At 52.1% G+C, this 26,694-nt stretch overlaps 1 protein-coding gene across 4 annotated transcripts in view; it reads left to right on the top strand.

Moving 5' to 3' along the window:
- Nucleotides 1–26,694, top strand: part of MYOM3 (myomesin 3) — a 52,149-nt gene that overhangs the window by 16,792 nt on the left and 8,663 nt on the right. For all 4 annotated transcript variants that reach the window (XM_040229569.1, XM_040229568.1, XM_040229565.1 and 1 more), the window contains exons 11-29: nucleotides 612–753; nucleotides 1,738–1,937; nucleotides 3,037–3,090; nucleotides 3,483–3,610; nucleotides 5,090–5,273; nucleotides 8,319–8,493; nucleotides 10,752–10,873; nucleotides 11,255–11,442; nucleotides 11,676–11,802; nucleotides 12,881–13,059; nucleotides 17,868–17,982; nucleotides 19,130–19,286; nucleotides 19,990–20,099; nucleotides 21,578–21,622; nucleotides 22,566–22,702; nucleotides 24,371–24,515; nucleotides 24,649–24,708; nucleotides 25,069–25,136; nucleotides 26,335–26,445. In XM_040229569.1, the coding sequence (XP_040085503.1) occupies nucleotides 612–753; nucleotides 1,738–1,937; nucleotides 3,037–3,090; nucleotides 3,483–3,610; nucleotides 5,090–5,273; nucleotides 8,319–8,493; nucleotides 10,752–10,873; nucleotides 11,255–11,442; nucleotides 11,676–11,802; nucleotides 12,881–13,059; nucleotides 17,868–17,982; nucleotides 19,130–19,286; nucleotides 19,990–20,099; nucleotides 21,578–21,622; nucleotides 22,566–22,702; nucleotides 24,371–24,515; nucleotides 24,649–24,708; nucleotides 25,069–25,136; nucleotides 26,335–26,445 (2,447 nt within the window). The remainder of the gene's footprint in view (nucleotides 1–611; nucleotides 754–1,737; nucleotides 1,938–3,036; nucleotides 3,091–3,482; nucleotides 3,611–5,089; nucleotides 5,274–8,318; nucleotides 8,494–10,751; nucleotides 10,874–11,254; nucleotides 11,443–11,675; nucleotides 11,803–12,880; nucleotides 13,060–17,867; nucleotides 17,983–19,129; nucleotides 19,287–19,989; nucleotides 20,100–21,577; nucleotides 21,623–22,565; nucleotides 22,703–24,370; nucleotides 24,516–24,648; nucleotides 24,709–25,068; nucleotides 25,137–26,334; nucleotides 26,446–26,694) is intronic.

Genomic DNA, 26,694 nt, shown 5'->3' with positions numbered 1-26,694 from the left:
AGAGCCCAGGGACCAGGACTCTGCCTTGACCGACTTGCCGTGGGACATGTGGGCGAGCCCCCAGCTCCTTGGGGCCTCGGTGTCCCTGATATATAGTGAATGAGGGTGTTGAGGCAGAGTCGTTCTAAGATTGCCCGTGACCCTCCAAAGGGACCCAGCCTGAGAGTCTCAGGCTCGGAGGGAGCTGTAGAGGGGGGCTGAGCGTGGGCTGGCACCCTTCTAGTCCTGCTTGATTTCTGCCTCCGGGCTTTGCCGCTTCACCGGCTGGGTGACCTTGGGCGATTGGCTTTTCCTCTCGGAGAGTCAGTATTCCCACCTGCAAAACGGAGAGTTGCTCTGGGACTCAAAGATGAATTGTGCCAATTGCTCAGGCAGCTGGTGTAGAATGGGCCCCTAGTAACCTGGACTCCCACCCACCCACCCCTAGATGCTGCTGTTTAAAGAACAGGCTGTCATTCAGGTCTTGGTCTTCAAGATCAACTGCACCTCTGGGGGGCTCGTGAGAAGAGGAATGATGGATGGGAATGGGAGGGGGTTGGTTGCCAAGTGGACATTGACTGGAAGAGCTGCCCCTACTCTCTTCCTGCGTCCCCCACCGTCCCGGGTTTCAGATGCTGCAGCCGAGAAGCCAGGGGTCCCAGGCTCCCCCTTGAACGTTCGATGCCTGAATGTGAACAGAGACTGCCTCATCCTGACCTGGACCCCGCCCAGCGACACCAGGGGCAACCCCATCACCGGCTACTCCATCGAGCTGTGAGTGGGTCTCTTGAGTGGCAGAGCCCACGGGGGAAGATGGTCCTGTGAGAACAAGGGCGGGGCCCACAGGAAACAGGGGCCCCATGCCTCTCCTTGGGACAGGGCAGGAGGTTGGTGTGTTACTTAGGGGCAACAGGAGGGTGTCCACCTCTGGAGGCAGCCGCTGCCCCCGGACCCTTTACGGCACGAGCTGACCCTGGGAGGGGCAAATATCAGTGCTTGAAGCCTGGGCACACAAGGCTTTGGTGGCTACTCGCCTCCCTGAGTGACAGAGACCCAGGAGCCCTGAGCCTGAAGGGAGGGGGCTTCTCAGGAAGGGGAGGGCCCGGACGCACCGCCTCCTCCACCCGCCAGCTCCAAGACCCTAGCTGGAGGTAAGGCCTAATCCAGCCACTTGAATCCTTACGACAATCCCTATCTGAGGGGGTAGGGGATGCTCTAGTGCCCCATTCTACAGATGGGGAAACTGAGGTACACTGCCCCATCCAGCCAGTGTGAGGAAAGGTGGTAACCAGAGGGTGTAGAGATCCCAGACTCTGAGGGTCACTCTAGAACACACACCAGCAGGAGAGTGGACAGTCCTCGGGGGAAATGCTAAGTCACCCACTCATGGGCCATGTGACCTTGGGCAAGTCATCTCACTCTTTAAACTCAGATCCCATTGGTAGAATGAAAATAATCACACCTGACTTCAAGGACCTTCAGGATTAAACAAGATGATGGATGTGATGGGCACAGCATAGCTCCAGCCCACAGGAAAGTTCCATGAAAGGCACTGGCTCTTTTGATTAGCATCCTGGTTAGTGAGAAGGCCTCCTGCGGACCCAAGGCTGGAGCCGGGCTTTTAAATGGAGAGCAGGTGTTTCCCTGGCTGAGATGAGCTGGGCGGACAGCCCAGGGTGGGGGAATGTCCTGGTGGAGGCTCAGACTGGGAGGGTGTGAGTCATGGCAGGGGCTGAAGCTGGGGTTTCTCTCTCACAGGTGCCAGGGAGAGTCCGAGGAATGGGTGCCATGCCACCAGGCTCCCGGCGGGACCTGTCGGTGCCCAATCCAAGGCCTCATCGAAGGCCAGAGCTACCGGTTCCGGGTGAGAGCCATCAACAGAGCGGGCAGCAGCGTCCCCTCCAAGGCTTCTGAGCCGGTTGTCATGGGCGACCGCGACGAAGCTCAGAGGAAGACAGGTGGGCACAGAGGCCCTGAGGGACATGCTAGAGCATCTGTCAGGGCACACCAGGAGACAGGAGCACGGGCCCCATGCCCAGCCCTGGTCCAGGAGACAGACGCAGCCCAGCCCTCAGGAGCCCCTAGTCTCATGGAGGAGACACAGCCTCAGTTCCGTCGCTCAGTCATGCCTGACTCTTTGCGACCCCACGGACTGCAGCAAGCCAGGCCTCCCTGTCCATCACCAACTCCCAGAGTTTACCCAAACTCATGTCCATTGAGTCGGTGATGCCATCCAATCATCTCATCCTCTGTCGTCCCCTTCTCCTGCCTTCAATCTTTCCCAGCATCAGGGTCTTTTCCAATGAGTCAGCTCTTCATATCAGGTGGCCAAAGTATTGGCATTTCAGCTTCAGCATCAGTCCTTCCAATGAATATTCAGGACTGATTTCCTTTAGGATGGACTGGTTGGATCTCCTTGCAGTCCAAGGGACTCTCAAGAGTCTTCTCCAACACCACAGTTCAAAAGCGTCAATTCTTCAGCGCTCAGCTTTCTTTATAGTCCAACTCTCACATCCAAATATGACTACTGGAAAAACCATAGCTTTGACACAGCCTCAGGAACCCCTAGTCTGATGGAGGAGACACAGTGCTGTCCTTAGCAGCCTCTCGCCTGAGGGGGAGGTAGAGCTTGTCTGCTGAAGGAAACACAAATCTTAGCACCAGACACTAATCTGGGGTGAAACCACAGCACCTTCAGGTGCCCTTAACCTGCAGGAGGGAAACTGCCCTGACTTGGAAGCTCCCAGCCTGGAGGGTGGAGGCGGGAAGGCAGCGAGTGGGGGTTGCAGCCCTCTCAGCCCCGAGGAGTCACCCCAATGTGCGTGTGCTATGCCCTCGGAATCCAACACCATCGCTCCTCCCTTCTGTGCCCCTTTGCCCCCAGCGGGCAGAGCACCTCTGGGGTCTGCGAATGCCACCTGCCCAAGGACACACAGAGAGGGGCCGAGAGGTCAGGACCAGGAGCGGGGAAGGAATTAGCCCCCAGAGCAGGGCTGACCCAGCCACACACCCTGCAGCCCTTAGTTCTCCACTAACGGGTTCCATTCTCCACCCTAGAGATCCCCTTTGATATGGGAAAAACCATCACGGTCAGCACAGATGACTTTGACGGTATGTGTGAACCCCCTGACGCTTGGCCTCAAGACTCCAGCACCACCTCCTTTGTGATCTGGAAGCTGGGACACAAACTGGCCCGAGGCAGAAGCTGTCTGTGGGCATGGGTCGGGTGGTGAGCGTGGGCGGGGATCCAGCTTGGGGGCCAGACTCTCGGGTGGGTGACTGCGCCCCTCCTGGGGGACACAGACACTGGGGAAAGTCTCCAGCAGGACATGGGGAGACCCGGGCTCTGGTTCCGGCCCTGCCCTGCCCAGCCTTCCTGGGTGACTGAAGCAAGTTCCTGCCCCTCTCCTGGGCCCTGTCCCTCTCCTCTATGAAGTGGAGGGCTGAGATCTGGGGTCTCTGAGGGCCCACACATCTCAGCCCCTGGGTGACTCTGATTCCAGACTTTGTGACCATCCCCTCACCGCCGACTAATGTCCACGCCAGCGAGATCCGTGAGGCCTACGTGGTTCTGGGCTGGGAGGAGCCAAGACCCCGAGGCAAAGCCCCCCTGACGTACTTCCTGGAGAAGGTATGGAGAAGGCCCCAGCCCCAGGCCAGCCGGAGAAATAGAAATACTATGGGACCAGGATGTGAGGAGGAGTGGAGGTCCAGGGAGGCGCTGAGAGACCCCAGCGGCATCCGCTGGGGAACCCTAATGAGAAGAGAATTTCCTGTCTGGAAGTCCTGAACATAGCCCTACACAGAGGCAGGGGTGGATTAAATGACCTTTTCAGATTATCTACAGCTGTGGATGGGGTTTGAAGTGTTGAGGGGAAGGGGCTACTGATATTTAGATGGAGGAACTGGAGAGGTCTCCCCGAGAAGGTGAGTTTTGAGTAAAAGCCCAAAGGAAATGGGGCTTCCCTCAAAGCTCAGTCGGTAACTAGTCTGCCTGCAATGCAGGAGACCTGGGTTTGATGCCTGAGTGAGGAAGATCCCCAGGAGAAGGAAATGGCAGTCCAATCCAGTATCGTTGCCTGGAGAATCCCACGGACAGAGGATTCTCAGTCTACAGGCTACAGTCTATGGGATCGCAAGAGTCAGACACGACTGAGCGGCTAAGCACAGCACTAAAGGAAGTGAGGGGCCAGCCAGAGATTTCTGGGGGAAGAACACTCCAGGGGAAAAGACCAGCAAGTACAAAGACCCAGAGGCAGGGGTGGAGCCTGGCACCATCGGGGAGCAGCAGGGGGCCACGGAGCCTGGTGGGCGGACAAAGTGGGACGTGGAATGTGACCAGACAGATGGCAGGAGTCAGACCACAAAGCAGCTTTTACTCCAGGGCTTGGGAGCATTCTGAGCAGACACGGATGGGATTTGACTTGTGCTGTAAAAGGATTCCTCTGCCTGTCATTTGGAGAAAAGATTGAAGGGAGTTAAAGGGAGAAGAAACAGGCAGACCAGATCAGAGGCTATTGAGATAACTCAGAGGGTGAGAGACGATGATGGCTCTGGATCAAGGTTCTGGAAGGGAGCCTGAGAGAGGTAAACCATGGTTGGATTCTGGGTAAATTTTCAAGGTAGAGCCGGCTGGATTTGGGATTTGGGGATATTTTTGGTTGGTTGTTTTGTTTTGTTTTTTGGCCGCACTGTGCAACTTGTAGGATCTTAGTGCCCCAATCAGGGATTGAACCTGGGTCCTGGCAGTAAAAGCCTAACCACTGGACCGCCAGGGAATTCCCCCAACTGAATTCACTGATGGAGTATATTTGAGGGTGAGAAATGAGAGAAAGAATCCAGGAAGGCTTCCTGGACTATGACCTGAGCAGCTGGAAGGATGGGTGCCTTTGACTAGATGTGGGCAGCACTGGTGTGGAGGCAAGTTCCGGGTCAGTTCCACTGAATGTGAGATGCTCGACAGGCATCCAGGTAGAGACATCACGGAGGCAGGTGAATCCAAAGCTCAGATATTGAGGGGCATCCTGGGGTGGGGAGAGAGGTTAATGAGAGCACGTGTGGGAAGGGCTCTCCCACTTAACCAACGCCAGGTTTCTCTCCTTTGTCACAGTCGGTCATAGGTAGTGGCACCTGGGAAGCCATCAACTCAGAAACTCCTGTGAAATCCCCCAGATTCGCCCTTTTGGATCTGGAGAAAGGGAAGTCGTACGTCTTCAGAGTGCGAGCGATAAACCAGTACGGCATGAGCGATCCCTCAGAGCCCAGCGAGCCCATCGCCTTGAGGGGGAAGCCAGGTACCTGGGATGCAGGAGAGGGGCGCAGGCCAAGCCGGGCTGTCAGCACCCAAGCCCCGGGCCCCCGGTGGCTGCAGGGACAAAGCCGCGCACATTTCTCTGCTCCTGACCACTCTACCTATCACGAAGCCGAGAAGCAACGTGATCACAGGCCTGTAAAGTTTCAGACCATCAAGAATTACATTTCTCTGTGCAAGAGGCTCTTGGAAGTACAGGCATTTTTTTTTTTTCCAGATCAACAATTCGTGAGTTGCAGAATCCAGCTAGGTCCAGACAGGAGCTCTCTGTGACCAATGGCCCCTCAGGGCTAAAGGTCTCCAACCAGAGCCTGATCCCCCTCGTGTAGCCAGGATTGGGCCACTAGGCAGGCCTCCCGCCCTCTCCTTGGTCCCATCCCCAAGCCCTGCCTCATCAGGTGGGACCCCTGTCAATAGCAGCACAGCTTGGACCTGGGCAGGTCATTTCTGAGCTGCAAACCTTGATGTCCTCACCTGCCAAACCTGCTGTTCTGAAGGTCTGGTTATCGCCCCCGCCTCTGGCTCCTTCCTGAGCCTCCCAGCAGCAGCTCCACGCTGGGCCTGACTTGCCAGGGTGCCCTCTCTTCTCTGGGCCTCTGGACTGTGGGGTCTTTCTCTCTTTGATAAGACCAGACAGGTCCCTGGAGCTGCCATCACCAACGAGTCTTTTAAGGAACCAACTGCAGCACTGCCCATCTGAGAAGAGCCTGATGTGTTGCAAGGCCTGTGTGGGGAAGATTGCCAAGTCCTAGATTTGTAGTGCTCAAAAATGTAGGAAAAAAAAAAAAAATATATATATATATATATAAATGCATATATTCAGGCTTCCCAGGTGGTGCTAGTGATAAAGAACCTGCCTGCCAATGCAAGAGATGTAAGAGACGCAGGTTCTATCCCTGGGTTGGGAAGATCCCCTGGAGGAGGTGCATGGCAACCCACTCCAGGATTCTTGCCCAGAGAATCCCCACAGACAGAGGAGCCTTCCAGCGGGGAGACTTTGCATGTCTGACTCGCGACTGACGCGACTTAGCCCACGTGAATGCATGTACATATTCATCATAAGTATAAATAGGTTGGTGGGCAGATGGAGTTTTTCTTTCATTCTAAGCTAGTTAACAATTAAGCTTGATTCAGGGTCCCAGCCAGCGAGTAGTTTGTGATTGGATGTGGGCAGTCTCTGGACCACAAGGTAGCCTTAGGGCAAGGTTCTGGTACACTTCAGAGAAGGAAAGGAGAGGAAAGAAGAGAGAGGAGGGGAGGAGAGGAAAAAAAGACAAGGAATTGACTTGTATTATGAAAGCGAAAGTATTGCACAAAGTAGGAAAGTACAAAAGAAGCAAGAGAGAAAGAGAGAAAGGAAGCAAGGGAGGGAAGGAAGGAGGGAAGGAGGGGCAAGAATGCCCCACCCCCCAAAATCCCACTGACAGGGTAACCACTGTGAGCATCCAGGTACCTGGGCGTCTGGTCTTTCGACCACATGCCTACCAGTGCCTTTTCTTGAAAGTCCAATCAAGCCGTATGTAGAGCTTTGCATTCTACTTTTTTAAATTAACGTTATATCACAAACACATCCTCAGGTCTTGAAATTCTCCTTGAATTCAAGATTCTAGTGTGTGAGGACGACTCCATACATGGATGCCCTCAGCTCCAGCTCTTGCCCACTGGTAGAATCAGGTCTCTTGGATGGTCCCTGAGTGACCTCCTTCAAGCCTCTCCCCACCACCCAGCCTCCATCCACTGCCACACTGCCTTCAACCTGAGAGGCTGAAGTTTCTGAGGGGACCTCCTGAGCCCAGGACCCCAAGTCTACATCTCAGTACCTCCCCTGGGCCAAGTACAGAGCCTGGCTCAGAGTAGGCACTCAGTAGATACTGGGTTTGTGTTGGATGGATGCTGAGTTCAACCTTTACCTGTTGACTTTGAGGGACCACTAAAACACAAGGAGAATGTCCAGGGGAAATGGAAGACGAGGCTCTAGAATTTAAGAGAGAAAGCAGGGCTGGTGGTAAAGCCAGCAGGGATTCACTTGTAGAGAGGTGAGGATTGAAGCCATGAGCATAGGTGGACCCTCTATGCCTTTCTTGAAAAGAGTTCAAGAGAAATGGAGCAAGTCAAGGAAGGGAAGCTTGGAGGAGTCTCAGATTTAGGGACAAAGGGAAGAGGGGAAAACATAAACAGGTGTGTAAGGAGTTTGAGAAATACAAAGAGTACTAGGAAGGTCCTGATCTGACATCTATCCATTCATTCATCCATCCCTCTGTCCATCCATCCGTCCCTCTGTCCATCCATCCATCCCTCTGTCCATCCATCCATCCATCCCTCTGTCCATCCATCCATCCCTCTGTCCATCCATCCATCCATCCCTCTGTCCACCCATCCATCCCTCTGTCCATCCATCCATTCATTCATCCATCCATCTTTCCATCCATTCATCCATCTATCCCTCCATCCATTCTCCCATCCATCCATCCAGATCTCATTTAACAAATCATGGCAGACCCACCTCAAGGAACATTGTCTGAGAAAGCCATGAAAGATAACATTTTAAGGGGAAACAAAGTATGTTTCCTAGAGACTGGAGATAAGGACTGAGGAAAATCGTCAGATCTGGTAACTTCTAAGAGAGAAAGTAACAGTAAGGATTGATAAAAGAATCTTAATGAAGAAGTGGAAATGTTTGGAGGTGAGAGAGGACTTTCAGAATACAAGAGCCTGGACCACACCTCTGGGACTAGGAAAGAGCTGCCCAAAGCCCCGGGGCATGTCTGAAGTGCTTGTGGCTGGGAACGCATGTACACCTGTGGTGGATTCATGTCAATCTATGCCAAAACCAATACAGAATTGTAAAGTAAAAATTAAAAATAAATAAATAAATTAAAAAAAAAAAGATCAAAAAAAAAAAAAAATGAAGTGCTTGTGGCTACCCCCAGCCACCCCCACCCCCCATGCCTCTCTGCCTCTCCCACACCTCTCCCCCTTCCCAGCCGTGTGCTGGCATCTTCACTCGGCCCATATTTCTGTGTTTTAGCCACTCTCCCGCCTCCAACGCAAGTTCAAGCTTTCCGAGACACTCAGACCTCTGTCTCCCTGACCTGGGATCCAGTGAAAGACAGCCCAGAGCTCCTGGGTTATTACATCTACTCCCGGGAGGCAGGATCATCTGAGTGGCGAACAGTTAACAACAAACCCATCCAGGGCAGCAGGTGAGTTTGCGCCCACCTTCCTGCCTCAGAAATAGTAATAACAGTAATAACGATGAAGCCTGCCTTTCAAGACACAGTTGGGCACAGGGCACTGTCCTAAGCTCTTTCCATATGTTAGATCAATTAGTTCTACCTGCAATCCTATGAACTTAGGGCTACCTTTTTGCTTGTTTGCTTGGCTGTTCTGGGTCTTCATTGTGGTACACAGGCTTTTCTAGTTGTGGTTCACAGGCTTAGCTGCCTCATAGCACATGGGATCTTACTTCCCCCACCAAGGATCAAACCTGAGTCCACTGCAATGCTAGGCAGATTCTTTACCACTGGACTACCAGGGAAGTCCCAGGACTGTTATTTTTATTGTCATTGCACAGAAGAAACTGAGGCACAGCACAGGTAAGTAGCTTGCCAAAACTTCGTTAACTAGTGAGTGGAGGAACCAGAACTTGTCCCAGACGGCCTCTTTTCTGGCAAACACTCTCTAAGGGCACGCTATTTGGAGATAGCAGGGACTGGCTAGGTCTTGTCCTTCCGGAAGCTTAGAGACAGAGAGGCAGAGCGTACAGGCCGGGAGGCCAGGGTCTAGGCTCCTCACCCACCCTCGCTCCCCAGGGACCTTTGCGCAGAGACTCGCCGTCTCTGACCCTCAGCTCAGCCTGCCTGTGCACCCCGCCCCCCACTCCCCTCTGAGCCTCCCTCCTCACTTGGTGGCCTCATCCTTGCAGACAGGAGCCTCAGGCTTCTGGACTCGTGACTTCTCTCCATTTTGAGGCCCTGGGGGATCAGGGACTCAGTTAATGACACATACCGCCCATTCCATCCGATGACTGACCAGGCCCTGAGCGCACCCGCAGGCTCCCCTCACCCTGGGCTGCAAGATCATCTCACCCAAAGAAATGGACCTGGCGCCCAACTGGCTCACGGTGCCTCGCAGTCACTCACGCTTTGTCACCGCTAAAGTTTGGGTTTGGGACAAATGAGAGTCCAAGTTATCCCTGGAATGACGTCTCCCCAAGGACTTGCATCCAGGTGGGCATCCCTGGTGGCGGGGGCGGGGGCTGAGCGAGAGTCACGTGACAGGAGTGGCGTGTCGGAAGAATGTGTCACATGTTGGAGTGGCATGCCCCTCTGTTACATCCGGAGAGCTCATCACACACGTGTATCTCATCGGTTACGCGTGTCAGGGCCGGAAAGACGGTAAACACAGCTGCCCAGGAGTGTTGCCTGAGGTGATGGCCTAAAGCTTGCTCAGCTGGAAGGCAAGGCCTGGTTCACCACTGTGCCATGAGCTCCTCAGAAGCTGGCTCACAGGAGATGCTCAAAAAAGACTTGAATGAATGATGAATGGGCAGGCACTGCGCTGGGATTCAGGAGGCCTGGGCTGCAGCCCGTTCCTGATGGGCTGTGTGCTCTTGGCTCACCTCATTCCTCCTGCAGAAGACCTTCCGTACCTGTAAAATGAAGAAACTGGTTTGATCCATAAGGGCCTCTCCAGCCCTTCCAACATTCAACCCCTTGAGGTCAACTGACCGAGAGAAGCTCCCTATAGAACAAGATTTGCTCCAGGAAAATGTTGATAAGTGGAGAAGGATTCACAATCTTACTGAGAAGGGACAGGATGGGAGGACATTTTTCTCTAAGCCAGAGAATCCTTGTATGTCTCTGGCTGATGATTCTCTTTGGGGGTCTTTAAAGGGACTCTATTTTAGAGTTACAACATTTGTACAGATAAAAAGACCACTCATGTTCCCAGGATGAGGCCCAAAGTCCTGGAGATCTACTAGATTGCTCGGTTCAGGGGTTGGCTACCTGGGCCCTCAAATGGGACCTTTCCCAAGGTATTTGCTTTTTTTTTTTTTTTTTAATTTTACTGCGATGGTGCACAGGCTTCTCTGTAATTGTGGCAGTGAGGCTTAGTTGCCCTGTGGTATGTAGGATCTTAGTTCCCCAACCAGGGATTGAACCCGTGTCCCCTGCATTGCAAGGCAGATTCTTAACCACTGGACCACCAGGGAAGTCCCCAGCATGTTTGCACTTTAATGACAGGCTCTAGAAGTCACAGCCTTTAAAATCTTAAGGGCCTCACCCTCTAGGATGCAGGCATCACTTTGGGGGCAGGGGCAAGGTCTTTAGGTGAGAACTGAGGCCCTCCAATCCTCCCACGCTGGGGGCCACTTATCCCGCACAGGGTTGTTCTAGAAACTTCAGGGATGTCTCCAAACTGTTTGGCCATCCCTGAAGGCAGCACATTTCTCTCCCAGGTTTACAATTCCCGGGCTAAGGACAGGGAAGGAGTATGAGTTTTGTATCAGGTCCGTCAGCGAGGCCGGAGTCGGGGAGAGCTCAGCCATCACCGAACCCATCAGGGTCAAGCAGGCTCTGGGTGAGTCCACAGGGCAGGTGCAGCCTGCAAGCCTGGAGGGTGGGCGGCCGTGGCCTGGGCAGAGAGCTGGGGGCTTATTAACCATCTCTTGGAGGGTCCAATCCAGAGGCCACGGGGCAGAAGCCTTCCCGGAGGATCAGACGCTGCCCCTGACCACCTGATCCTTTGAGGAGAGACTAACAATGGCCTGAGACCAGCATGGAGGCCCAGGTATCCTCCGTGTAGCAGAGTCAGAGTTATCAAGGGACACCGCCGGCTAAGTCAGCGCCCTCAGAGAGGGTGGGCACCCACCAGGGGAGGCTCACCACCTCCCTCGGGCCCCACTGCCCAGGCTGGCCATGCTCTGGGAGCAGTGACCCTCATCCCCTTGCCTCCCCGTAGCTACACCGTCTGCGCCATATGACTTCGCCCTCCTGAACTGCGGGAAAAATGAAATGGTCATTGGATGGAAACCCCCGAAGCGGCGTGGAGGGGGCAAGATCCTGGGTTACTTCCTGGACCAGCATGACTCCGAGGAGCTGGACTGGCACGCGGTCAACCAGCAGCCTGTCCCCACCTGGGTTTGCAAGGTGAGGCTGAAAGGCGGCCACTGGCCTGAGGTCCTGACTTGCGCCGGCAGACACCAGAGGTCGGGGCTAGAGGTTCTGAGGCTGAGAGACCTCAGGCTCCTCGGCCTGCACGATCCAGCTGATTGTCAAGGGCAGACCAATCTCACCGAAAGTCCCCACAGACCTCCCGCTGTGAGCTCGATCCTCTGTCTCCCCAGCCTCGACCTTCACAGTCTGTGTTTCTGCTCTTCAAGGTCAGCAACCTCCATGAAGGTCACTTCTATGAGTTCCGTGCCCGGGCCGTAAACTGGGCAGGTGTTGGCGAGCTGTCGGCACCCAGCAAGCTGTTTGAGTGTAAAGAGTGGACAATGCCCCAACCAGGTGAGTGGCCGGGAGGAGCCGAAGCCCAGTACCAGTCCTTGCCTCCCTCCCCAAAGCTAACCAGTGAAGGTGAACATCACCGCCCTGCTCTCTTTCCCCTGTCCCCTTCCACCAATGGGCCCATAATCTTATCCACAGATGGTCGTAACCCAGTTAAGTCAAGAGCCCTGACCTTGGTTGGCCATTGACTGACCCTGCACCCCCGTCCAAATTGACTCTCCAGCTCAGCACTCCATCGGAGCTCTGATTCTCGCCATAGGCCAATCTCAAACCTCAAAGGCACACGTTTAGGTGACCAGCTTATTCCAGTTTGCCCAGCACTTTCCCCATATTATCATCAAAAGTCCAGTGTGCCAGTCCTGGACAAAGAGCCACATTAGCGTTCTCACAAGGTAGCCCTTCACCTCCCACTTAGGAAGGGCGGATGCCAACCTTTCACCTTTCCATTAAGCTCAGTTCTGTTTCTGCACAAACCTTTCACCTGAATGGCAGATAGTCACTCTGTGTGAGGCCTGAGACAACATTATAAACAACTGATACTTACTGGGTACTAACAGTAAGGTGTGTTTACACCTCCCATCAATTCTGTCATTAATGCTCACAATAGGACTCTTCTATAAGAACTATTATTATCCCCATTTTACAGATGAGGAGACAAGAGCATAGAGGTGAAGTAACTTGCCCAGAGTCTGCATGGCCTGAAAGGGTGGAGCTGGGACCTGAACCCCACACCCTGAGCTTCTACATTAAACACTGAAATGGCAAAGAGATCAAACAGATGAATGCTGTGTGGGGGCTGGGAATGAGGAGGATCAGGGATATTTCCCAGAGGAAGTGCTACTGGGCACACTCTGAAGAGTTAACTCTATTTCCGAGCCAGACCAAGCTTTGCCATGAAGCCAAGGCGGGCCAGGTCTCCACCAGGCCCTGAGCAGACACTTCCAGGCCTGGGAGGGACCAGAAGATGGACAAGCTTGCTGACTTACCACCCGCTTGCCTCCTGACTGTGTGGCTGGCATTTGGGTGTCTGGCTGGGTGCCTGGCTGCCCATCTCCTTCTCTCACCCATCTTCCCACAGGGCCCCCGTATGACCTGCGGGTGTTTGAGGTGCGGGCCACCTCCCTGATGCTGACGTGGGAGCCCCCTCTCTACCAAGGGGCTGGACCTGTCACAGGCTACCGCATCAGTTTCCAGGAGGAAGGCTCTGAGCAGTGGAAGCCAGTCACTCCAGACCTCATCTCTGGCACCCACCTGAGGGTGAGTCCTCACCCTGCCACAGGATACAGCAGGACTTCAGAACATCAAAGCTGGACCGGCCCTCAGAGGTCACTGCCCTCACTTACTGGCAGCAGAGGATCAGAAAGGGGGTGTGGCTTAGCCAGGGTCACACAGGGAGTTCGCAGTAGGTCTGGCTGGCAGGTTGCTCTGTGCTGAGTAGACTCATCCCTAAAACCTCACTTGTAATCAGTAAGGTGTAGCAGCATTTGGGTGTGCATATCCCCCTTTAAAACACTTACCTATTATTTACTTTTGGCTGTGCTGGGTCTTTGCTGCTGAGAGGGGGTTTTCTCTTGTTGCAGGGAGCAGGGGCTACTCTCTAGTCGTGGTGCACTGGGTTCTGATTGCAGTGGCTTCTCTTCTTGCAAAGCATGGGCTCTAGGGCATGGGGGCGCACGGTAGTTGTGGCTCTGTGGCATGTGGAATCTTCCCGGACCAGGGATTGAACCCATGTCCCCTCCATTGCTGGGTGTATTCCTATCCACTGTACCGCCAGGGATGTCCTTGATATGCACATCCCTCAAGCTAGGAATTCTGCTTCTAGGACTGAACTGTAGAGGAGCAATTAGTCAAATGCACAAAGACCTAGGACAGTGATGCTCACTGTAGTGTTGTTTATGAAGGCAAAAGTTGGAAACAGCTTAAATGTCCATCAGCAGTGGGTTTGTTTAAATAGATCACAGTGTATCCTTGATGCGAACTCAGTGCCAGAGAGTAAAGACTGTGGGAGTTTAAGAAGTAGCAATAGTATAAACAACAAGGTGGAGCTGCTGGTAAGTTTTGACACAAAAATATATCCATCATATGTGGCTAAAACTGCACAATACAGAGCAGGATATTTAAATGTTCAGTTCAGTTCAGTTGCTCAGTCGTGTCCAACTCGTTGCAACCCCATGAATTGCAGCACCCCAGGCCTCCCTGTCCATCACCATCTCCCAGAGTTCGCCCAAACTCATGTCCATCAAGTCGGTGATGCCATCCAGCCATCTCATCCTCTGTCGTCCCCTTCTCCTCCTGCCCCCAATCCCTCCCAGCATCAGGGTCTTTTTCAATGAGTCAACTCTCCGCATGAGGTGGCCAAAGTATTGGAGTTTCAGCTTCAGCATCAGTCCTGCCAGTGAACACCCAGGATTGGTCTCCTTTAGGATAGGCTGACTGGATCTCCTTGCAGTCTAAGGGACCCTCAAGAGTCTTCTCCAACACCACACTTCAAAAGCATCAATTCTTCAGCACTCAGCCTTCACAGTCCAACTCCCACATCCATACGTGACCACTGGAAAAACCATAGCCTTGACTAGATGGACCTTTGTTGGCAAAGACGGACCTTTGTCTCTGCTTTTCAATATGCTATCTAGGTTGGTCATAACTTTCTTTCCAAGGAGTAAGTGTCTGTTAATTTCATGGCTGCAGTCACCATCTACAGTGATTTTGGAGCCCAAAAAAATAAAGTCTGACACTGTTTCCACTGTTTCCCCATCTATTTCCCATGAAGTGATGGGACCAGATGCCATGATCTTCGTTTTCTGAATGTTGAGCTTTAAGCCAACTTTTTCACTCTCCTCTTTCACTTTCATCAAGAGACTTCTTAGTTCCTCTTCACTTTCTGCCATAAGGGTGGTGTCATCTGAATATCTGAGGTTATTGACATTCCTCCAGGCAATCTTGATTCCAGCTTGTGCTTCTTCCAGCCCAGCATTTCTCATGATGTACTCTGCATTTAAGTTAAATAAGCAGGGCAACAATATACAGCCTTGACGTACTCCTTTCCCGATTTGGAACCAGTCTGTTGTTCCATGTCCCGTTGCTTCCTTATGTTAGATAACATTTAATAGGGGTTCCCCTAGTGGCTCATGGGTAAAGAACCCAGCTGCGATGCAGGAGATGCAGGTTTGATCCCTGGGTTGGGGAGATCCCCTGGAGGAGGAAATAGCAACCCACTCCAGCATTTTTGCCTGGAAAAATCCCATGGACAGAGGAGCCTGGCGGGCTACAGACCATGGGTTCACAAAAGAGGCAGACACACCTGAGCAACTGAGCACACAACACGTAATATATGTATATCACATTGTATATTAATGACCATATATGCATATACATGTTTCTTAATTTCAATGAGAAGCAAACTCTAAACTCTTTGGATAAATGATAAATGTGGCAGAATCACTGGTTTTATGCACCTGTGGCTGTTGTTTTCACTTCCAGATGTGTAGAAGGGGAAACACAAACAACGCTCTTCTGGCATAACAAAGATGACTCCCGCATATTTGTCTTGTCAGAAAACAAGGGTGTCCACTGAAGCATTCTTGGTGGTGATTTAGTCACTAAGTCGTGTCCAACTCCTGGGACCCCATGGACTATAGCCCGCCAGGCTCCTCTGTCCATGGGATTCTCTAGACAAGAACACTGGAGTGGGTTGCCTTGCCCTTCTCCAGGGAATCTTCCCAACCTAGGGATCGAACCCAGGTCTCCGGCATTGTAGGCAGAGTCTTTAACAACTGAGCTACAATGGAAGCCCGTAGCATTCTTAACAGACACAAATTACTAACAGACAATCCATCGGATCACAGACTTCCAGGTGGTAGTATCTGTCTCTGAAGACAACATGTCTCACAGGCCTCCTTGGTTTAAGGAACGTTCCATGAGATGTATTCAATTTTATCTTCTGCAGCGCTAAGGAGAAAGGGAATATTTTCTCCCAGCAGGCAGGAGGGTGTGTGGGTTTCAGCCCCACAGGTGAACACTCTGTTAGCACCAAGAGGAAAGAAAAGCACGCTCGAGAGGCCCAAAACGATGTGGAAAGAAGATACTAGCAAGCAGACTACGGTGTGCGTCACATCTCAACGTGGTCTGAGTGCTAAGTCGGTTCAGTCATGCCCGGATCTTTAGGACCCCATGGACTGTAGCCCATCAGGCTCCTCTGTCCATGGGATTTCCCAGGCAAGAATACTGGAGTGGGTTGCCATGCCCTCCTCCAGTGGATGTTCCCAACCCAGGGATCAAACCTGCATCTCTTATGTCTCCTACCGCAAGAGGGTTCTTTACCACTAGCGCCACCAGGGAAGCCCTCAACATGGTTTACATGCATTTAATACAAGTATTAATGGATTTTTACAATATTGGCAATTTTGGTCATCTCTAAGAGTGGAAATACCAGGGGAGCCTTCACTTTATATTCTTTTCTATTGCTTTGATATTTTCCCCAACAGGCATGCGTTTCTTTCATAGTCAGAAAAAAAATTAAAATATTTCATTTTGAAACAATAATATTAAGTCTTAACTGAATCACAGAGGAATGAGAGCCCATGGGATGCTCTGAGATTCTGCAGCTGCTGCCCCCATGGGAGCTGGCTCCCTGCGGTAGAGTCAGCCAGTGCTGGACAGCTGACCCTCAAGAGCCACAGGAGATGGCTGGTCCCTCTGCTCTCCAGGGTCGGGGAGCTTCAGTGACTTGGCACCATTTCTGCATGTGGATGATTAGCCAGCATTCACTCAACACTTCTGGACACCTCCTTAGTGCCAGACTGGGAACTAGATCCTGGATGTAAAAAGCTCAAGGCTCAAGTCACAGGCCTTGGGGAACAGGCAATTACAATACTGTGTGTCATACAATCGAGGCAGGTCCAAGGGATTCTGGGCACTCCAAGGAGGAAAGTAAGAGACCCTACCTGGACTCGTCCCATCTGCCACACTGAGTGGCTGATTATGAGTTGGAGTTGCTAGACCAAGAGGAGGAGAAGGGCATTCCAGACAGAAGGCTCTGCGAGGGCAAAGGCAGGGAGGCATGAAGCAATGTGATGCACGGGGGACCCTGAGGAGCCAGGGAGTGAAGGGGGCACAGAGCGGAGGAAGAAGACAGAGGCTGAAGATGGTTGGGTGAGGGAGACTTCGGTACGAAGCCACAAAATCTGAAATTCACCCTGAAGGCCACTGAAAGAATTAAGTGTAATCAGGCTGGCCTCTTGGAAAGATTGGTAGAGGGAAATATAGACCAGGAAGATAGGTCTAGAGGCAGAGGCACCATTTAGGAAACTTGCACTAATCCTGGTGAGAAGAAATAACACTTTAATCAAGGCATGGCTGGGACACAGAGAGGTCACATTCAGGAAGCGTTAAGGGTCTTCCCTGGTGGTACAGTGGATGAGAATCCACCTGCCAATGCAGGGGACACAGGTTTGACCCCTGGTCCAGAAAGATTCCACATTCCACGGAGCAACTAAGCCCATGTACCACAACTACTGAGTCTGCACGGTCCAGACCCTGTGCTCCGAAACAAGAGATCCCACCGCAGTGAGAAGCCTGCGCGCTGCACCTAGAGCGCAAGCCCTGCTCGCCGCCACTAGAGAAAGCCCCAGCACATCCAAAAATCAATCAATAAATTTTTTAAAAAAAGAAAGAAACGTTAGGGAGATAAAATGGGAACTTTGGTGATGAGAGGTGTAGGGCTCAAGAAATAGATGTCAGAGACAATCCCCAAGCTTCTTTCCGGGGTGATGGATGGAGGAGAGGTGGGGGGCCCAGGAGGAGAAAGAGTTTTCTTGTGAGGAAGCTGATGGTAAGCTAAGCTCCAAGCGGATGTCGTTCCGTGCGTCACAGGCATGGGAGGTAATCTCAGTGGAGATGCCTGTCTGAAGCTGGAGCTCAAGAAAGGAACAAGCCCCTAGCCTGTCCCTTCCCCTGGGCAGCCTGGCACTCCCCGGGGGTGGATGGTGATCAATCAACCCCCTGCAGCCCGTGGCCAGAGCCTCTGCCCTCCTCAGGGCTCACTCTTACCCTCTCCTTTCCTCCAGATTTCCGATTTGCAGCCGGGGAAGACCTACATGTTCCAAGTACAGGCTGTGAACTCAGCGGGCCCAGGGCAGCCATCCATGCCCACCGACCCAGTACTCCTGGAGGACAAGCCAGGTAGAGGGAAGGCGGGGTAGGACCCACAGCAGGAAGATGGACCGGCTGGGCCTCCCCTCCCCTCTACACCCCTTCCTGCCCATTTCTCTCCCAGCCCCCACTCTCGTTTATTTCTGTGGGATCCTGAGATGGATCCTGAAATCTGAACACATGGTCTTCTTCTACGAGATGGGTCCTCCATCCTTGATACACCACGTTCCTAAACTCTTACAACTCTTCGTGGATATTTAAAATAATAACCAGCTGCATTTCAGATACACCATGTGGCTTTGCCTGCCTTGCACTCACAGGTCCCTCCTGGGTCCCCTCCTACCACACAAGCCAGATGCTTTGTCGGGTCCTTACACTGTCTGACCCTCCCAACAAGCCCTTGAGAGAGCTGTCCTTGTGCCCACTTTTTTAAAATTTTTATTTATTATTTTTGGCTGCACTGGGTCTTCGTTGCTGCTTGAGGACTTTTTCTAGTTGCAGCGAGCAGGGACTACTCTCCAGCTGCTTAGCTGTGGCACATGGGCTTAGTTGCCTCACAGCATGTGGGATCTCCCTGGACCAGGGATCAAACCCATGCCCCCTGCACTGGCAGGCAGATTCTTCACCCCTGGACCACCAGGGAAGCCCTCATTGCCCCCACTTAAGAACTGATTTTGTTGTAGCTCGGAGAAGTTAAGTGACCAAGTCGCACAGCTCGTGTAGGCCGAACTCGCTCAGTTCTTCTCACTATGAAGTGTGTTCTTTTCCCATTCTTTTAATTATTCATTCAGCAAGTATCCGATGACACCCACCCTGCACTGGGGACAAGGCAGTGATGAGACAGCAAGGTTCCTGCCCTAGTGACAAGGGTGGGGACAGAAGGACAGAAAACAAGTAAATGCTGAAAAAGTCAGTGATAAGTGATAAGGAAATAAAACAGGGTGATAGGCTGGGGTAGGCATTACTTTAGCCAGAGTAGTCAAGAAGGGCCTCTGAAGGTGATGTTTGAGCTGAGAAAGAGCCTGATCATGCAACGCCTTGGAGGCCACAAGGGTCTAGAGTTTATTATTTTATTCGAGTGCAATGGGCAGCTATTGGAGGCTTTAAGCGGGGAACAGGCCTTACCTGGTTTATTATTTCTAAATGTCTGGTACCCTCCATTGAATCCTGCCCTCAGATGCCCGGGAGATCGAGGTTGGTGTGGATGATGAGGGCTTTATCTACATGGCTTTTGAAGCCCCAGAGGCCCCCGACTCTGCCGAGTTTCAGTGGTCCAAGGACTACAAGGGCCCACCGGACCCAGAGAGGGTCAAGGTCAAGGAGGAGGCTAACAAGTAAGTGAGGGGAAGGGCACCACACCTAGGGCACAGGTCCCGGATGTTATCGGATGAATGGGCAAAAGCTCGCAGGTGAGCCCACCTGGAAGGACCCCCGATGATGAGCTTGAGAGGGCTGCATGGTCTCCCATGAAGGATGCTGACTGCCACCTTGGGGAAGAAGTGAGGGAGAGGGCAACAGACGGGCTGAAGCGGTGATACTCATCTGGAGATCCTTTTTCTGCAAGAAATGTGCCTCTATGTGGCTGCTTCCAAGGAGACGCTCAGAATTTGGTTTCTAGCCTGGGTACCAGCACCTTGCTCTTGGAAGTTCTCTGGGCTCAGCTTCCTCATCAGTAAAAGAGGGGTTAGGATGTCAAGGGCCTCCAGGTCCTGCTCCTCCATCCGTAGCAGCTCTGACTTCAGCCCCATCCGGCAGGAGACAAAGCTAATGACTTGAGCCCAAGGAGAGGCAGGCCTGGGGGATGTGGACAGTATGAAGACGGTTCCAGAGAGCCTGGCTAGCAAGGGCCATTGAGGGTGGCAGGCCAGACTGGCTCTGGGCAGGGGACCCCAGGAAAGTGTAAGGAGGCAGACGCCCCTGCTTGGCCAGGGTCTGGGTCTGGGATGCAGGGCGTCCAAGGTCGACCTAGACTCCCCAGCTCCCAGGCTTCCAGGCCACGAGTCCCCTCTCAGAGCCTCTGCTCTGCTGTCTCTGCAGATCTAAGATCATCCTGAAAGATCCTGGCCTCGAGGATTTGGGCACCTACTCGGTGGTGGTCACAGATGCTGACGAAGACATCTCAGCAAGCCACACGCTGACGGAGGATGGTGAGGCCCCTCTCCACCGCCACCACCCCAGAGAGACAGGCCCAGAGTACCAAATACAAATACCCCAGGGGCCAGCGAGAAGCCATAAAAATGAGTAAAGCAGAGATTTCAAGAGAAGTAGGTCCTCTCCCACCCACTTAGTCAGCAGGTCCATGAATAAGTGTCAGTTGAGCACCAACCACATGCCAGAAGGCGTCCCAGGCACTGAATTCCATCAGTGAACCCCGCTGGCAAAAACCCCTGCCTGATGGAGCTTATACTATTCTCATCTCTCTCTTTCCGTTTTCTGCTATTGATAAAAGCAAAGGTACAGGTGAATTATTTCACTTCCTTTCATAGCCAAAAAAATCAACAGTGTAAGTGGAATGATGAACTGCCAAAGGCAGTTAGTCTAAGGCGTGAGGATGGCCACAGGGAGCAGTGGGGCCGGGGCCACCAGAGAGGGGAGGCTGGGCCTAAACCCACTGTCCATGAGACGCACCCTCTGCTGTCTCCATAGCAACTGGGACAGCCGTTGTCCTCCCTGCTGAATGCACAGGGGGCCCTTTGATTTTGTTAAGACACAGTAGCCAGGCGGGTCCAGATTTCTATTCCAGTTCCACAATTTCCTGGCTGCTTGACCTTGGGCAAGTCATGATCCCTCTCTGGGCCTCAGTTTTCTCACCTGTAAAAGGGGGTGGTAATAATCCCTGATACCCCAAGTGAAACAATGTTGTTATGCAGATACACTTACATGACTCCATGCAAGCTAAAGCCAACCACAAAAGCATAAAACCATCCACAAGAGCAGTGGGGTTCGTTTTTGGGGTTGGGATTGGATGCTTGCCATGTGTCCAGACTCATCATACTCTGGACTCTAAGCTTACAAGGGACAATGAGATATGGGCTCTGCCTCTGCCAGTTCATTCGTGCAACACGCGTTTACTGAGCACCTTCTGTGTGCCAGACACCCATGTAGGTCCAGGGTTCAGCTTAGCAGGAGAGACAAACCTAACTCAAGGAAGCAGTTAGCGATGAGACAGCACTGTGCCGACCTGCCCCAGACACGTGTTGCCTGAAGTACTCATTGAAGGGGCCAGACCCTCAGATTCTAGGACAGTGTGTCACAGTGGATTAACAAGGGGGCTCAGGAGGCAGACAGTAATGCTCACCCCCCACAGCACGGGGTGAGTATCACTGAGATCGTGCAGAGATTGGCAGACAGTAGGTGCTCCTCTGGGGAAGTGGCACTTGATCAGGCCTTGAAGGACAAGGAGAATAAGCGATCTAGGGGGGCCTACAGCAGCCCCTGAAGGCCCCTCGGTGCCCCAGAGCCAAGGCTCGCAATAGCCATCATCAACCTGTTTGGTAGCCAAGTGACCCCGAGCTGAGTCTCTCAGGACTTTCACCCAGTGTGGATGCTAGAACAGTTCCCATGACCCCCACTAGCCCAGGTATCTCATTCTCTTTGGTTTCTTCCTTGCTCCTCCCTGTCTCAGAACTGAACAAGCTGAAGAAGTTGAGCCATGAGATCAGAAACCCAGGTAAGCAATCCAAGCCGCCAGACTTGGGCAGTCATGCCAGGCCCACTGGGCTGTCCTGAGCAGAGCTGAGTCAGCCAAGAGCAAGACACTAGGCTGGTAGGGGGTAGGGGAGGATGGGGTCATCTTGGGGCTGGAGGGTCAGACACCCAGGGAGTCCTCAGTCCATAAAGGGAAAAGAGTGGCCAGCAGAGAGCATGTGGGATACAAGGGAGGGCAGAGTGAATGATATCTTCTTCCTCTTGGATTGTGGATCATCTAAACCCCTGCTTTCCTCCACTGGCCAGGAGTAGCATTTGTAGTACCAGTGGCAGGGGTCACAAACTTGGGAGTATACTGGAATCACCTCAGGAGCTTTTCAAAATCTGAATGCCCAGGCCATGCCCCAGATAAATCAGAATCTCTGGAACTGGAGCCAGATATTGGTGTTTTGAAAGTTCATGGATGCAATGTGGGATCCTGGATTGAATCCCACACTGGAAAAAAAAAATCATATTAGTAAATAGTGCCAAAATTTGAACAATATCTGTAGAATAGTATCAATACTAATTTCCTGGTTTAAAAAAATATACAGTGATTTGGGAAAGTTCAGGATACTGGAATTTTCTGTCTGTTTTTGCAACATTTTGCAAGTCAAATGATTTCTAAATGAAAATAAATAAATGAAATTACATGTTTTTTAAAAGTCCTTACATTTCTGGTGTCCAGCCAGGGTGAGAAGCACAGCCTTAAAGCCATAGGAGGAGGGTGAATTCCCTGAGATGAATTCAATCTAGGGTGACCGAAAGTGGGAAACCCTCCCCAGACCTTCACCCTAGTTATGTCTCCACCAGACTCTGAAGCACTTTGCACATGGCATGTCCACACAGTGCTCAAGGTGGGGCTGTCGGGAGTGGGGAGGGGAAAAGGGTGCCCTGCCCACCCCTTCATGTCCTCTACTTCCCAGTGATCAAGCTGATCTCTGGCTGGAACGTTGAAATCCTTGAGCAAGGAGAGGTGCGGCTTTGGCTGGAAGTGGAACAGTTGTCTCCGGCGGCTGAGCTGCATCTAATCTTCAACGAGAAGGAAATCTTCAGCTCACCGGTAACTGGGGGCTCAGAATCCCTAAATGAGGTCCCTGGCCCAGGAGGTGGCCTCGCAGGCAGTGGTCTCTACCAGCCAGCACCTCCCCCTAGCAGACATTTCAGAAATAGCTACCTGCTTCAGCTGTCACAGTAAAGGAGTCAGGGTGGGGACACCTGGATTTTAGTACCTGGAGGACAGGGGGCAGGGATGCTAGACATTTGCCAATGCAAGGGACACTCCCACAAAGAATTTCCCATGCCCCCCACAATTTTTGAGTATCCTGACAAACATTCATAAGATGAAAAACCTACATTCATGCTTGTAACTATCCAAGCCTAGACTCTAACTCTGAGACACAAACACAACTTTTTTTTTTACTTTTTTGCATTGTTAACATACACTGATAGAGAGTTTTATCCTATTAGCCACATTACCTCTGCTTTTTTATTCATTTTCCTGTTCTTGTACAAAATAGTTTTTGTTTGCTTTGACTTGCAAGATCTCAGTTCCCTGACCAGGGATTGAACCTGGGCCACTAGACCACCATGGAATTCCCCTGTACAGAAATAGTTTTAATCTTTTTGCTTTTCTAACTTTTCTTAAGTTAAAACGAATTCCTTGTAAGTCATGAAGCACCAGTGAGTGATATGAGCATCTGTGTATTGAAAAACATTACTTTTATTTCCTCTTCCTATTATAATTGTGGTGTTACATTGCTTTTTAAAAAAATTTTGTGTGCAGTAAGTTGTACTAAATGAACCATATAAGTTGCCCATACTCAACTGTTTTTACTTACAAAGATGCCAATTTCAATCTCATGAGAGATTTAATCATAAAATGATCTTATTTGTGAATTCCATCTCCAGATGGCCAAGTGGCCGTCATTACATATGTCTTATCAAGATAGGAGCTGGTTCGGACAGAGGAGAAAAGAACTCGAGGCTAGATGTCAGAAGGTTCATGTTCATCTCCTGTAGGTTGTGTGCCCCTGGACAGGTCTCTTCACCTGTCTGTGCCTCAGTTTCTGCATCTGTACAATGGGGTTGGTTGCCCCAGGATCAGGAGGAACAATTGAGAAAATAGAGAAAGTTTTGCATAAAGATGAAGCACGCATGACTTTGGCTCATGATAGAGGAAGTGTAACAAAGTCTGGACTCAGCACACAGCACTGAGACTATAGAAAAACAAAACAAAACTAGCGGTTCCCTCAAATCATACATGCAAGTGAAGCCAGAGGGAAGAAGGTCCTAAATGTGGAAAACAAAACGTTTTGAAAATTGTTAGAATGTGACAAAATATAAACAAATATTAACTCTGGGTAGCAGACACACAGGATTTTTATAGCACCCTTTATAATTTTATGGGGAACTTTTGTCTATTAAATTGCAAAAAAAAAAATAGAAAATAACCAAAAAAAGTATGGCACAGTAGGAGATTGGGGGATTATTATGAACTGAAATTGACTGGGGCACAAGACTCTCCTGTGCCCGCGGGGCTCCAGGGTGTTCTCAGGAGCCGGGTGTGTTTATACACATGAAGAGAGGTACCCAGGACCCCTTCCCCAAACCTGAAGGTCTCTAACTTTACCACCCCAAGTCCAACTACACGCCGATTTGCACCCCCACAACACAAATTCCCTATAATTGGAAGAGAGCAGAACAGACTCTAGTGTTTTGTTCTCCCCAGAACCGCAAAATCAACTTCGTCCGAGAGAAGGGCCTGGTGGAAGTTATCATCCAGCCCTTGACCGAGGACGACAAAGGGTCGTACACTGCCCAGCTCCAAGACGGAAAAGCCAAGAACCAGATCACTCTGGCGCTGGTGGACGACGGTCAGCCGTGCCCCGGCCCCCGACCTCAGCTCTCAGCCCTAGGGTCCCTCCCGCTCCATCCAGACGCCCCCCAACCCACTCCCGGACCTCCTCCTGGCTCACGCCAGTTCCCCCCCACCCCCTGTGTTCACAGAGTTCGACAAACTTCTCAGGGCGGCAGATGCTAAGAGAAGAGACTGGAAGAGAAAACAGGGTAAGAGCTGCTGGTCCGAAGTCCAAAACCCTCGGCCACTGGCGCTGGGGAACCGCCGCACAAGTGGGTTAATAGATCCCTCCGTCCTGCTGGGGCCCCGAGGGAGGGCCGTTTGAGCCAGTGCTGTCCTCGTGCCAAAATGTGCCCAACCCCTGGAGTGAGCGCCTCCTTAAATTCTGCACCCCTGAGGCCTCCCTCGCCTCACCCCAGGCCCCTCCTGGGTAGGGCGGGATCCCAGAATCCGAGGGGCCTTTGGGCATCAGGCGCCCCGCCCAGGCGCCTTCCGCCGTCTCGCCACCAGGTGGCGCGCGAGCCGATCCTGGCGCTCTGACCGCCGGGCGTGTCTTTGTGCCCTCGCAGGTCCGTATTTCGTGGAGCCTTTGCAGTGGAAGGTCACGGACGACTGCCAAGTGCTGCTGACCTGCAAGGCAAAGCCTCGCCTCCGCCTCCAGCCCTGTCCCCGGGCCACGTGGGCCCAGACCAGTGGTTTTCCCCAAGCCCAGTGGCTGTCTTAAGATTGAAGGCGGGAGGAGAAGGGGACGACAGAGGATGAGATGGTTGGATGGCATCACCGACTCGATGGACATTGAGTCTGAGTAAACTCGGGAGTTGGTGATGGGCAGGGAAGCCTGGCATGCTGCGATTCATGGGGTCGCAAAGAGTCGGTCTTGCCCCACTCCCCGGCAACTCCATACTCTGCGCTAAGTCTGATCCCAAGCAGGGGAAGTAGCCCCAGGCATTTTGCCTTTAATCGAGAAAACAAAAGCCCAGGGAGCAGAGTTGGAGTGAATCAGAGTGCGCTGGGTCAGCCTTGAGCTAGGTCTCCTAGCTGCCCTGGGGAGTGTCCGGAGGCCAGGAGTCTGGAAGAAAGAGAGTGCTCTGTAGATAAAGGGGGAGTCCCTGTGTCCCGCCAGACACTGTGCCCTGCATTTTATAGCATTATTTGATTTCATCTACTTCACAACCATCTGTGAGAGAGGCGTTAGGATCCCCACTTTAGGATGAAAAAGCAAGTGGGGAAGTAGCTCAAGACCACAGAGTAAGAGGCAGAGCCTGGAGCCGGGGTTTCATCGAGTGTGTCTGACTCCAGAGCTGGTGCTGCTGTTTCTCAGCACCCTGCAGCCTTGCAGATAACTAGGGGACGGCGCACTCCCAGAAGGGCATCCATTCAGCAAACTTAAGCACTCTGCAAGCCCTGGGCCTACAGGAACGAAGAAGTGGTCTCCTGAGGCCTCCAGCATCCCACAGTCCAAAGCAAGAGCCTGTGCAAACAGCATGCCTTGTGCTGTGATGGAAACATGCATGAAATTTACTATTCATGATAGGGGGCACTCTGGGGCGCAGAAAGGAAGGCTTCCTGGAGGAAGTAACACAGCTATTTGCAAAGAAAAATAAGGTAGGAAAGGGATCAAGAAGCAGAGGGAATGCCATTAGCAAAAGTCCAGAGTCCAGAAGCCATCAGAGAAGACATACTGTGTGAGGAAGGGGTTGGCTGAGGTTTAGGGGGAGAGCAAGGTGGGAGCGGGGGAGGGGGAAGTCATTTTTGTAAAAGAAAATTCAGATGAACTGAGTCTTCACTTAAAAGAGGAAGCCTGAAGGAGTCTCCTCACTCCTGACCTTCCTCAGGTGACCAATACCAAGAAAGAAACCCGCTTCCAGTGGTTCTTCCAGAAGAGAGAGTTCCCAGCTGGTCAGTATGACCCGCAGACTGGAGCAGGGCTTCTCTGCATCGAAGAGGTAAGTGCAGCCCTGACCTGAGAGCTCATGGAGTTGCGGTGCCAGGAGCACTGGGCAGGGAGTCAGGCGAGGCAAGTGAGGCACTCACCTCATGCACACACTTTAAGGGGGCACTAAAAAGCTCAGTAATCAAGATAAATAGCATTTTAGGCAATAAGTAAGTAAAGTCACACAGTCGTGTCCGACTCTTTGCAACCCTGTGGACAGTAGCCTACCAGGCTCCTCTGTCCCTGGAACTTTCCAGGCAAG

The sequence above is a fragment of the Oryx dammah genome, unplaced genomic scaffold, assembly GCF_014754425.2.
Source record: "Oryx dammah isolate SB20612 unplaced genomic scaffold, SCBI_Odam_1.1 HiC_scaffold_27, whole genome shotgun sequence".
NCBI classification, from domain to species: domain Eukaryota; kingdom Metazoa; phylum Chordata; class Mammalia; order Artiodactyla; family Bovidae; genus Oryx; species Oryx dammah.
The sequence above is the reverse complement of the archived record's forward strand: the minus strand, read 5'-3'. Positions and strand labels throughout refer to the sequence as shown.